Raw genomic sequence first — 13,509 nt, 5'->3', positions numbered from 1 at the left:
AACTTCTGCCTCAAGTCTTATAAAACTCTTCTAATGTGTTTTCCCATTTCTGGGGACCCACTTCTGCTAACAGAGGGCTCTATCATCTTTTTCTTAACCTCTGACCTTTAATTCCACAAGGAAGTTTTCCTTCTGTGGGTCCTCTTTGGCCTCTGAATTTCTTTCTTCGAATTCATGGGACAGGAACCCAGAGACCACAGTCCTATTGTGGCTTTGGCAGCATAATTTTCCTGAACCCTAGTTCTCAGAACTATAGCCCAACTTATCACAGGCAGATTCTCTAAGTCTCAAGGGCATCCCAGTTTTCTGAATCATGTTAATGTTAACAAATGCACAGTGTTATGAAGAATGCATGATTTATGAAATCACAATATAAGTTAAGGATATATAAATTAATTAGTTACATTAGCATCCTTGGTTTGAATAACAAACATCATAGTATGGTCATCTTATGCAACAGAGATGTATTTTATCAGTAGTTTAGGGTTTAAAACTCCAGGCTAAAATTGGCCAGGGTTTGTTTCATAGGGGGGGAGGGCAGGGTCCCTCTCTTGATCATAGATGTCTGTTTTCTTGCTCTGCATTCACATTGTCTTGCTTTGTCTTTACATGGAGTGGAAATCCCTAGTTCGTACTGAGTAAGCTCTCTACTCCTACAGTGCCAGCATCCATGCTGTGAGAGGCATTATCCTTGATGGCCCACTTATATAGCTTCACTGTGATGAGAACTGTGTCATGAAAATTTGAATGACACATGATTCAGACAGAGAGTAGTAGGCAAACTCAGAAAATGCTTTTAAGTGCTGTCTCTGTCAATTGTAATTACAGTTTTCTAAGGTAATGAAATATCTCTTTTTTTTAAATCAAATTTGAAATCATCTTATTTATGGAAAAGAATAGAGAAGTCAAGAGTATAAATTAGGACACGTTATGAAAGAATTCTTTTTAGCTACTGTGCTGCATCCTCTCCTTCCATTGAGGGAAACAAACTTACTGGAATCAGATAAAAATGTGTTCATAGAATTGTATTGTTTGTATCACTCACAGTTTACAATGCTGTTTTCCCCCATTAGTCCTGTCATACTACCATCTGGCCAGATAATAACATAGGAATGGGGCACACAGAAGTAGCTCTCTAGGATAGATCACAAAGAGACCATACCAACACCACTATCACCAGCCAATGCCTGAGGAACAATTGATCCATCCAGTGCTTCTTCCTTGTATGTCCCTGAGGAACGTTCTTCAGATAAACTCTAAATTTCAACACAATTAAAAAAAATCTTTTCAATAAGTTATTTATTTTTTTATTTACTTTATACCCCGATCACAGTCCCCCTTCCTCCTCCCAGTCTCACTCTTACAAATCTCTCCCCACATTGCCCTCTCCTCTTCTCCTCAGAGAAAGGTGAGCTCCCTTAGGTACCACCCCATCCCGGTTCATGTAGTCCCAGCAAGACTAGGCACATCCTTTCCCACTGAGGCCCAACCAAGCAGTCCAGGTAGAGGCAAGGGGATCCAATGGCAGGGAACAGAGACAAAGACAGACCCCCACTTCACTTGTTAGGGTACCCACATGAAGACCATGCTGCATATCTTATATAAATGTACAGGGAGTCTAGGATCAGCTCTTGCATGCTCCCTGGTTGGTGGCCCAGGCTATGTGAACCTTCATGGTCCCAAGTTAGTTGACCCTGTGGGTGGTCTTAGGGTGTCTGTGAACACCCTGTCTTGCTTGATTCTTTTATCCACCTTTCCACAAGATTCCCTGAACTCTTGACTGATGTTTGGCTGTGGGTCTCTGCATCTGTTTCCATTAGCTGCTAGATGAAGTCTCTCAGGAGACAGCTATGATAGGTTCCTGTCTGCAGGGATAGCAGAGTGTTATTAATGTCAGGAGTTGGCTTTCTCATGTGTTATAGGTGTCAAGTTGGGGAAGTCACTGTTTGGCTCTACCCTCAGATGAAGCAGAGACAAATTTTGGGTTGTAGGTTCTATGCATGGATTGATGTCCCCTCACGCCTCTGGAAGATTTTCCTGGTTAGAGGAAATTTACTATTGTTTCCTACTTGTTATGTTAGAAGGATACCTTATAAATACAACCTTTACTATGCAATGAAAGTTTTTATTGTGCTAATGAATGCAACAGTGACATATTACGATGGAAACATGATTTCACATCTGCAGTTTTCCTTCTCAATCCTTATAACCTAAATTTAAAGACATTGTGCAAAATATATGACCCCAGTTTCAGAACACTGCCAAAGTCAGCACAAACCTGCAGACTTATCAAGAGATGTTATCCCTAAATGTAGAGTGTCCTGGTGGACATATTGGAACAAAATAAAAGCACATAAAGCTTGGATATTAGTTAATAACAATGAATTGTCAAAGCAGAATTAAATAGGTGTAGAATGCTCTATTAAAGGATGTCTTTATGCCAAAGAGTGTCCCTATCACAAGGCCTGGTGTGGTTGGCATGTATGTGGGGTTGAGGCAGGCATTGGAAAACATATACATAATAATGGTCCTTTTCATAGAAAATGTAAACTTGTTTTCTGCTTATGACTATAAGAAGTTCTAGAGTTTGGAGCAATTCTTTTAGAAGGTTCTGTTCCTATCCTCCCAGAGGCAGTGAGTAGAAAACTCAAATTCCATAACCATAATATCACAAGGAAATAAATTCTGGCCCATTGAAAGGGTGCAAGCGTGGGCTAAAGAGTTATAGAGAAAACTTACATACCACAGGAGCAAGAAGGCTCCTGAACTTAGTGTTCTACGAAGAGGAAGAATAGACCTTTACTTTAGGTCATCTAATTTTTACAGGAATCAAATTTGTCAGAGGCCTAGAGGAAGAGAGGTATGCCCATGAAGTTCAGGCTCACTGAGCAAACCCCTAAGACTACCCATAATGGTTTTTTATAGAAAAAATTTTATACTAATATAATATTGTCTTAGTCAGTGTTTCTGTTCCTGCACAAACATCATGACCAAGAAGCAAGTTGGGGAGGAAAGGGTTCATTCAGCTTAACTTCCACATGGCTGTTCATCACCAAAGGAAGTCAGGACTGGAACTCAAGCAGGTCAGGAAGCAGGAGCTGATGCAGAGGCCATGGAGGGATGTTTCTTACTGGCTTGCTTCCCCTGGCTTGCTCAACCTGCTCTCTTATAGAACCCAAGACCACCAGCCCAGGGACGGCACCACCCATAACAGGCCCTCCCACCCTTGATCACTAATTGAGAAAATGCCTTACAACTGGATTTCATGGAGGCACTTCCTCAAGGAAGGCTCCTTTCTCTGTGATAACTCCAGCTTGTGTCAGGTTGACACACAAAACCAGCCAGTACAAATATCTCCATATAATGGAAATGCTGATTTGGGATATATAGTTACTCTGTATTATTCCTAAAACTGTAAAAAAAAATTATCCCGGGCTAAATATGAGGGACTAATTGTGATCCAGAAGCAGTCATTCAGGTTTCTCTGATGATGTATTCCACTGTACAGAAGATCACATGGACCTTTATAGTAACATCAATGATATAAATCAAGGCATTTACCAAGTAGATCAGTGGGAAGATCTGAAGAGTAGGTAGGTTGGAACTGGTGTGGGGGGATCTCTGCTATGGATCTCACCATTATATCTGACAGCATTTTGACATTTTAGCTGTTGGAAACAATCCACTCAATTAGTCTATTCCAAAAGTTTCATGTCAAAGTACTAAAGATTTTTAGGTCAAAAATCATACATTGACCATAAGTTACTTTTAAGAAGACTAACACTATCTCCAGAGTTATCTTGACTGTTGATCTTTGGTATGGCATGCCCACTCTCCATGATCACAAAATTGCAGTCAGTCAGCCGCCTGCAACGTTTTCAGCAAAAGTGGCGTGCATAGGAAAACTCAGCTCACACCAATTAAAAAGATTAAGTTTAAAGCCATTTCAGATGTTTAAAAATGTGTTTGAAAGTAACTACGCTTCACAACTCTTGCCCTTAATAGCTACATGCTGCTTCGTCTCTGACCGTTCGTCTCAGAGAGCAAGTTACTGCATTCATTGTTAGATTGGCTTCTCCAGTTAAAATGCTCGTTCAGCCATAGACGTCTTTCTACACACTGTCTCCAGGGTGGTTCCATTAAGATTATTCCTAATAGATGGAAAACCCGTGACAAATTTGCATAACATAATGAAATGTTCTAGACAGTAACACCAGCCACACTGATGTACTTTTAAGAAACTGGGTTTTCAGGGCTCCGAAGTGAATAGGGACTCCACAGGAAGGCCAACAGCATCAACTAACCCGGACCCTTGGGGGCTCTCAGAGGATGAGTCACCAACCAAAGAGCATAGCTAGGCTGGACCAAGGCTCCGCACATATGTAGATGTGTAGCTCAGTTTCCATGTAGGTCATCCAACGACTGGAGTGGGTGGGGACTGTCCCTAAAGGTGTAGCCTCACCGTAGACTCCCTTCCCCAACATGGTTGCTTTATCTGGTCTCAGTAAGCGAGGGTGCACCTAACTCTGAAGTGACTTGATTCTCTAGGGTAGGAGAACATTCAGGGGGTGCTCACCCCCTCAGAGGAGAAGGGGACCCAGGGAATGGTGGGAGGCTTTGTGTGAGGGAGGCTGGGGGCCAGCAATTGGAATGCAAAATGAATAAATAGAAAAATAAATGGAAAGAAAAAGAAACTGGGTTTTTCAATGCAAGTGAATAAAAGTTCACCTTCCATTCCTCCAACATAAGGCTTGGCTTAAACAGGTTACTACTGATCATTTATTTAAAGAAAGTGAGAGGAAAGAATAAATAAAACTAAATTATGCCGATAATTGCATCATCTCATTATTTAATCAATCTTCCTCTTTCTTTCTTTCTTTCTTTCTTTCTTTCTTTCTTTCTTTCTTCTTTCTTTCTTTCTTTCTCTCTTTCTTTCTTTCCACTTATCAGGACCGTGCACAAAATCTGAATGAGAGGCGAACAACTACTACCACCCTCACAGTAGACGTTCTAGATGGAGATGATCTGGGACCAATGTTTCTGCCCTGTGTTCTTGTGCCAAATACCCGTGACTGCCGTCCACTCACCTATCAAGCTGCCATTCCTGAACTGAGGACTCCGGTAAGTACACTTTCTTTCTTTCTTTATTCCTTTCTTTCTTTCTTTCTTTCTTTCTTCCTTCCTTCCTTCCTTCCTTCCTTCTTTCCTTTTTTCTGTTTCTACTAGCATCTTTAAACCTATCAGAGTCGTGTCAGAATGCTTTGTAGACAGTTTGGTTGATTATATCAAAATTCACTAGAAAAGAACTAAAATGATAGTTTTTGTATAATGCCATTTTTCTATGATAGGTAGATAATGTCACGATGTATAATTTCATCCTTTACAAAGTAGAAAAAAATCTCAAGAAGTGTTCACTAATAAATTAGAGTTTTGTCTAGTTGCTAGCACATTCAGAAATGTAGAAGATGATGCTAGACTCTCTGGAAGTAGGAGCCAAGAAATCCTGAATATACATTTCCACCCCATGAATGTGTGTTTTAAAGAAACTGTAAAGCAAAGCATGAATAGATATTTTCCATACTCAATTCTGAGTTTTAAAACATGCCAGCAGAGCTTTATATTCCTGACATTTGAAAGTCATACTTTGGAACATCCTGGGTGCCAGAAACACATACTAATGGTCAAGATTTTAAGACACCCCTGTTGATGGAAATGGCATTAGAGACTCAGAAGGACAAGTACTACATGTTTTGTCTCATGTGAAGGACTTACATGGATGAACAGATGGATGGATGGATGGATGGATGGATGGATGGATGGATGGATGATAGATAGATGGATGGATGATGGATGGATGGATGGATGGATGGATGATGGATGGATGGATGGATGATGGATGGATGGATAGGTGGATGTGCAAGTTGCCAGATGATTGATTAATTGATGAATGAATGCATTGATATATAATAGATGATATGATGACTTATCAAAGTAGAAGAACTGTTTGAAAAAAAGCAGGAATGTGAAGGATCAGCAGAAGAAAACTAAGGTGAATATGATCAAAGTTCTTGATATACATGCAAGAATATTTAAGAAATAAGTCTACTACTTTATATAATATACATTTTAGAAAAGTAAGGAAATAAAAACTAATTGTAACCCAATCAGGCATCTACTTAAAGTTAACATGGTATCTTTTTCTCTAAGATGTGTGTGTGTGTGTGTGTGTGTGTGTGTGTGTGTGTATGCACACACACACGCGCGCTCGCAAGCACATGGCTATGTGTTGTTTCATAGAAGTTAAATTCCAAGTAGTCTCTTCCTGGATTTCTTTGTTATTTGTCCAGCTTTCTGGGTTTCACAGATAACTCCCAAATGTTATAATTTGTTGGAAAAACTTTGAAGCTTTTATCAATAATGTAAAAACAGAAACAGAAGTTTGGGATATACTGTACTTAGGTGAGAATTTAGATAATAAAAGAGAAATGTTTTCTCTTAAATATTCGATAATTTTCTGTGCATCTTATTTAATTCAGAGTTCTCATCCAGTGTTGTAGACATTTCTTTTAGTGTATCATACATGTATGAGGACAAATGTACTATACAAATGATGGTTAAAATACTGACCTGTATGGTCAACAACTATATAAATTACTCATGCTTTAATGCTTATTATATGACAATAAATTTTACTAATTTTGAGATCAGATGTTTTGACCTGGTCTATGGTCACAGGCAATGGCAAATTTTTGTTAATATTGAAAGGCAAAAGACTAGGCAGACTGGTCTAAAAGTATAAATATGGGCAACTTAATTTCATGTCTTGAACTTAGTATTTGATTTTCAGTGAGAAAAGTATTATGAGTGGAAAAACAACAGGTTGTTTTTGTAATGTTTAATGGGCATGATAAAAATATTTGTCTATTAATTTGTTTCTGCATTAGTTAATGTAGCTTCTGAGACCCCCAAGAGAAAGTATTATTGGTAGAGGAAGAATTACACTCATCAACTTGATCCTATGGTTATTTAATAGGACTTGGTGTTTTGAGGAAAGGATGAAACTGTGGTTTGAGCAGCAGTGTACCCTGGGGGTTTGTGAAGAGCTTAGAGCACTCCAGGATCCTGTTGAAGAATCTCATTCTTTTGAGGTTAGGCAAGTCAAATAAATGATAACAGTAACTAACAGTAATACTTAATGTCCAGTTTGCCATAAACTCATGAGCTCTGAACAAATATTAACTGAGCACTGGTATGTTTCTTTTGCAGAGGCCCTATCATTATGCAAATTTTACAGAAAAGCCTTCAAAGAATTTATTTGATTTCCCTTGGTACTGTGAATAAGTGAATGTGTGGGCAAATTATATTCTCTCTCTCTCTCTCTCTCTCTCTCTCTCTCTCTCTCTCTCTCTCTGTGTGTGTGTGTGTGTGTGTGTGTGTGTGTGTGTGTTAAAGTTAAGATATATGGCCAGCAATGGTGTTACTATCCATTGCCTGGCTGGTACCACACTAACATAGCAAAGTCCTGAGGTCTCTCTGGCATGTCTTAAGCTGCGCATTGATTTTTACTGTGGAAACCACGATGCCTCTGCATCTCCTTTCATACACTGACTATTAGTACCTAAGGAAGACATAATTCAACTTTAAAAGTTAGCGTTTTTCTTCACTGGGCAAACCTGTTCCTTTGCTCTGAATGTATTCTTATAATACAAGGAGAGAATTGATAACTGGTCAAGAAATCTCTGACACCTTAACTCTCTGATAAACAGTTTGAAGAGAAAGGTTAGGGCTCCTGGACACAGCAGATGTTATCTGGTATTAAAGGAGGTTCTTAAACAAAGAAAGTGAACACTTTCATGAAAATAAATGCACTACCCTTTAAATAGCTTTTCAAACTATGCTTTATAAACTAATGCTGCATTAGAATTCCAGAATAATCTATCATTTCATATATTTTTTAATTTTTTTGTACATGTGTGGATGCCTGTACATATGTTCTGGGGCCATCAGATATCAGAAGGGGAGGGTCTTGGAGCCCAAGGAACTGGAGTAACAGGCAGTTGTATGTCAAATGATATGGGTTTTGGGAACTGAATGCAAGTACTTTATAAAAGTCGTAAATGCTCTTATCCTCAGAGCTACCTCTCCAGTCTCACATTTCACCATTCTAAGAGACCTATTCATTCTTTCATGCTCTGTTAAACGAAGAGAAGTTCATTTCCACATCCACAAATATTTAAGTGAATAATTATGCATTAGAAATTGTTTGTACTGCCACCCAGAAGAAAAGGGATGTTTTCTTCCAAACACAGTACCATCAAATGATAATCATTTAAAGTTTTGATAAAGCCATGATTTTATTTTATGAGATTTCGAAAAAGCATTTTGCTGCCTATAGCAGAACAATCATGTTTATCATGGGCAACTTTAGGGTGTTTGGTTTAGCGGTAAACAGACATCATTGGGGGTCTGTTCAAATCCCGATCTAAGAAGACCATAGGAGAAAGGATATGCCTAGGGGCTTGTGTATTCTTACACACCAATATTTGCACATACTCTAAAGCATCACAGGTCAAACTAGGGTTCAGTTTTGAATCTCACATACAAATAGCTTTGCTTATTCTCTCTCTTTATACATATATATTTATTATATTATAGTTAATATAATATATACATGTAATTAAATATATAATTTTAGAAAATATCAATCAATAAGATCTTGCTATCCAGAGTGAGAAATCCATTGATTTCAGCTAAACCATGTATGCTGACTTTGATTACATACTGACTGACCCTTCCTCAAACTAATTCATTGAATCCCAAAAGTCCTTTTACCTACTCAGGCCTCTGTTGATGGGAAATTTCCCAACAATGACCATAGCGACATTCTTTGTTCTACCATAGGACACACAGAATGTATCAGCTAAAATAAATTATCTTAATGAGCATACATTTAGAGATAGAACGTTTTATAAACACGGATTAAGCTTTCTACTAGAAAAAACTGTCTTTTGTGAAAAATTAGTGCATGTAGGGTCACTAGTATTAATAGTGCTGATTATATTTATAAGGTGTCATATAGATCCTAAAGCCACAGGTAGGTCTAGGCCAGTTATTTTTTATTAATTTAAAAATATCAACTGAGCACTGATAAGTGTGAGATTCCATGATAATTGCAGAGCCTCGTCAAATAAGATGAGGAAAATCTTCACAAAATAAACTCATTATGAATTTACTCTTATTTTGTCAATGTTAAAGTTATGATGCCTGTAATGCTTTGCCTTCTATTATCATGAATGAACCTCTATAACTAGGAATGTAGAATTCATTGTTGGCTAATCGAATCCATTCTGAATCACAAGGGGTCAAACTGGCATTTGCTTTTATGTCCCATATTCAAATTTCTGTTTCTATATTTTTACATTTTTTGTGTGTGTTCTAAATTAAACACAAACATGCAAAACGTTTGACTCATTTGTTCAAAACTGAGCACGCGCTCGTGCGCACACACACACACACATATATTACTTAACAAAACATTTTCAACAATATATTGTATGTTATAATGATACATATTAAATAATATACTAGATATTATGCATTTGTGTTATATGGTATATATTGTTGCTTGAAAATGATTCTGCTGAGTATTTTACCTCAAAATAATTGCTCTGACTCTCTGACATTGTATCTCTTTTCCTGTGTACACCTTTCCTTGAGTTATTGTGCCACACACTTTTCAGTATGTGAAAATTAACTGCCTATCAGGCAAGAAAACCCATTTCTCTCCTTGGTTAAGTCCTTCGGACAGGTCCTCGTAACACCCAGCTGCAAATATCCCTACTGAAATCCGTAAAAGAGATTTAGTTCCAACAAATCTGTCAAAAATTTACTCCTTCTGTTTATTTATAAGGTGTCATTCTTCAGGGCTGCTCTGTCCAATATTAGAATGACGGGGTTTCCAGAGAGGCCCAATATGCAAAATGTCCTCCCAGACCACACTCTATATAAATATTCTATAGTCTCGAGCTCACACATCTGTGCTTTTTCTCTCTACTTTTCTTTCCTTCAAGGGCTTTGAATTCATCATCTAAAATATTTGGTGGGTTGTTTTCATTTTGGAAAAACTTGTATTTTTTTTCTAATCTTAAATGTAAAGATATCCAGATTTCTATGTTTTTAACTTTTTTGGCCTTAATACAATTTTTAGTAAAACTAAATTAAACAATACCACATCAGTAAGTTCTGTTTCACTTGAATTAGTCACTACATCTCTGAGTCCAGTTCTACCCTACCTTTCAAGCTTTGTTTCTATAGCTATTTCCTATCTCGGCACAGATCCCTTATTGCCCTTTCAGATTAACTGTGGTTTGCCCAAACGCTCTGTCATTTCACCTGTTAGGCATGCTCAAGACTGGTTGATCCCCTCAATTCCCAATGCCAACACATCCACTTCAAACTATTCTGTTAAGTCTCAAGCCCCACCGTTCATTCTCTTCTGTCTCTAGTCACCCTCACCTCAAAAACAGAGGTAGTTTTCAAAATCCAGCCCTATTCTGATATTTGGATGTTTAAAATTAAAACACACAAACAAAATACACCTTAATGTTTAACACTGTAAGTGTCAACATTACCTAGTAAGTCACAACGCTCTTTAGCATGTTGTTCTAGGTAAGGTTATATCTTGTCATTTCTTTAACTTGTCTCCTCTAACTCTTAGAGACACCTCATCCAAAGACACACGATTTTTTTTGATTTGGCCCTGCACTTCTCCACCCACCCTTAGCTTTCATGTCTCAGACATCAAGTTTATAGTTCATAGTCAAAGTTCATTTGGATAATGTCAACTGATGTTTATCTGTGTATTCCCACCACAAGTGTTCATTCACCATTTCTTTTTCAGTAGAATGTGAAGGTTTTAAGTTTGTATGATTCATTACATTCCAGCTTAAATCCAGGTACTTCATAGAGCACATGCTAAGAAAGTGTTGATTTAAATTAATTCAGGGAAATGTGAAGAAACATGTACCATGCACAAAACCGACTAAACCAATAAAGACAGATATACTACCCTTTGTCCTATCACAAACAAGCAATGTAAAGAACTTGTATGCATGTGACCACATTGATTCAATATAATCACACATTATAAAAACAGTCACATTGCTTGTATATCTTAATTTGCTTTAGGTCTTTTCAAGTAAGAATGCAGTGGCATGCCCCAATTTGCCTGTCCTTTTTCTAGTCAAGGTACCCTTTAAACAGGAGTCTAACAGTCCCCATAATGTAAGCATATTGCCTAGTTTCCATAAAAAAAAAACCCAGGTATCTTAACACACTGTTCATCCTGCCTCCTACCTATTTCAATAATGTCTCAAACCTTGAACTGACTCATTGCTCAATCTTTAAGACAGTTCTTCTCAATGTGTTTCCCCTAGAGCTTTTAGGGACCCTTGAACCCATGCTTGCAGAAGAAACAAATGCAGCTTAGTCCATCTACAGCACAACTGGTAACCAGCACATCCAGGTGATATATGGTATGTGTCCCCCAAAGGTCAACAAATGATCAGAAGCCTCAGATTCAGTTAGTAAAAGGCCACTGATCACTGCAGTGACCATAACACAGACTAAAAATTCAGTCGGCACCATCTCAGATGTGTAGCTATAGCACTGATCTCCAGGGATGAAGGATCTGTGACAGATGTGTTAGATGCAAGCTCTGTCACACCTCCGTCTCAATAATAAGACATTGAGATCTTTGGTAGAACAGTTAAACCCTGAGAAGGAATTGATTTTCTGAAGTCGAGAGAAACATTAAAGTAATGATGTTCCAAGTATCATGATTAAGTACCTCTTTACTTGGGGAAAAAAAGAGTTCCATGTATTAATCCACATGAATTCATCATCTAATTTGTCTCTGAGCTATGTGCCCAAGTAGAAGACGAAAGATGTAAACTATGTTATGTATGCTTACCTTTTCTTAGCTGTGTATTTTGAAACTCTCTGATGGCTTTCCAAATTGGTTTGGGAAGAAGTTATAGAGATGTTTTCTGCCATAACCTAGTACACTTTCTAGTAACTCAATATGAATAGAAATTCTCAGTGGTATTAGGAACAATGTCTACATCTCTAAAGTCTCCGGGAAAATGTCAATCACATGTGATGTTCATGGGTACCATCACCAAAGTAGAACTATGTAATATAACTACTTCCTAGCAAAGGGCTTAACAATATTACTTTAAGTTCTCATTGACAGTGTCATATGTAATCACCTGGTAGGGTGTTCTCGAAGTGACTTCTGACAAGAAGTATAGGTGATTTAGTTTAATTTTTAAATACATGACTATATTTAATTTGATTTTCACCTCCGAAAACTGAGTTGTAAGTGTTGATGTTGCCTAATTTATTCTGATTCGGTGTTCCTAATTACCTCAGTATGATTTTAGCCCTTTAAAGGATTGAGTACCTGTGCTCTGTATTTTTTAAACAGCCAGGTGTGGTACTGGCAGGCTTGGGTTGAATTAATTATGCAGTATATTATCCCTTTGTGAAGAGGAACAGCTGAGGCAAAATGCCACAAGGTAATAAATGCCCCGAGCCAAAAATATATCAACATGCCACATTCAAAATGTCAGCAGGAGAGCATTCAGCCTGATCCTTTCTTTGTTTCCTAAATAGAAATATAAAGACAAAGGATTTTTAATAAAGTTTTCCAAATTGTCCCGCTGAGCTCCCGCCTTGGGAAGTTGCCTCAAGTCTTTGCATTGCCATGAATTTACTTTGACCATATCATCGGACATTCTGTCTTTTTGCATGAATGGAAAATAAACTACAATTTACTTCAATTATAAAAGAAAAGGCTAGTGGTTACACACAGTATACAGAAACATCTAAACATTGTATGCATTAAAATTGGTGGGTTTGGCCAACATTAATATAAATAGAGAGAAACTTAAAGCATTTCCACTAAAATTGGGAACACAACAGGCACGGTTGCCCCCACTCTTCATACCTATTTGATATAATACCGGAAGCTCTAGATATAGCAATAAAACAACCAAAGGAAGTCAAGAAAATGCAAATAGGAAGGGAATGTGTCAAAGTAACTTTATTTGTGTATGATGTTCTTTCATACATACGTGACCCCAAAACTTCCACCAGGAAATGACCACAGCCAGTAAACACTTCAGCAAAGTATCAAAATACAAAATTAACTCAGAATAATCAATATCCTTTTATTTACAAAGCAAATGAACTGAGAGAGGAATCAGGGAAACAATACCATTCACAATAGCCTCAACAATGATAAAATATCTAGGAAAAACTAACCAAGTAAGTGAGGTTTTTTTAATAATAAACACTTTAAGACATTAAAGATCTTAAAGGGAGAATTTTCAGCTCTGTATGGAAATACAAGCAAAGCAAACCAAAAGCCCAGGATACCTAAAACAATCTTGAACAATACAAGAGGTGTTGGAGGTTTCATCATTACCAATCACAATTTGTAGTACA

General features: G+C 37.6%; 1 protein-coding gene across 6 annotated transcripts in view; it reads left to right on the top strand.

The window, feature by feature from the left end:
* The window catches only part of Pcdh15 (protocadherin related 15), an 827,095-nt gene that overhangs the window by 412,792 nt on the left and 400,794 nt on the right, over window positions 1-13,509 (top strand). For all 6 annotated transcript variants that reach the window (XM_087598371.1, XM_087598373.1, XM_087598372.1 and 3 more), the window contains one exon: window positions 4,951-5,121. In XM_087598371.1, coding sequence (XP_087454497.1) covers window positions 4,951-5,121 — 171 coding nt within the window. The remainder of the gene's footprint in view (window positions 1-4,950; window positions 5,122-13,509) is intronic.

The sequence above is a fragment of the Rattus norvegicus genome, chromosome 20, assembly GCF_021556685.1.
Source record: "Rattus norvegicus strain SHRSP/BbbUtx chromosome 20, alternate assembly SHRSP_T2T, whole genome shotgun sequence".
In the NCBI taxonomy this organism is placed as follows: Eukaryota; Metazoa; Chordata; class Mammalia; order Rodentia; family Muridae; genus Rattus; species Rattus norvegicus.
This window is presented reverse-complemented; position numbering and strand designations above follow the sequence as displayed.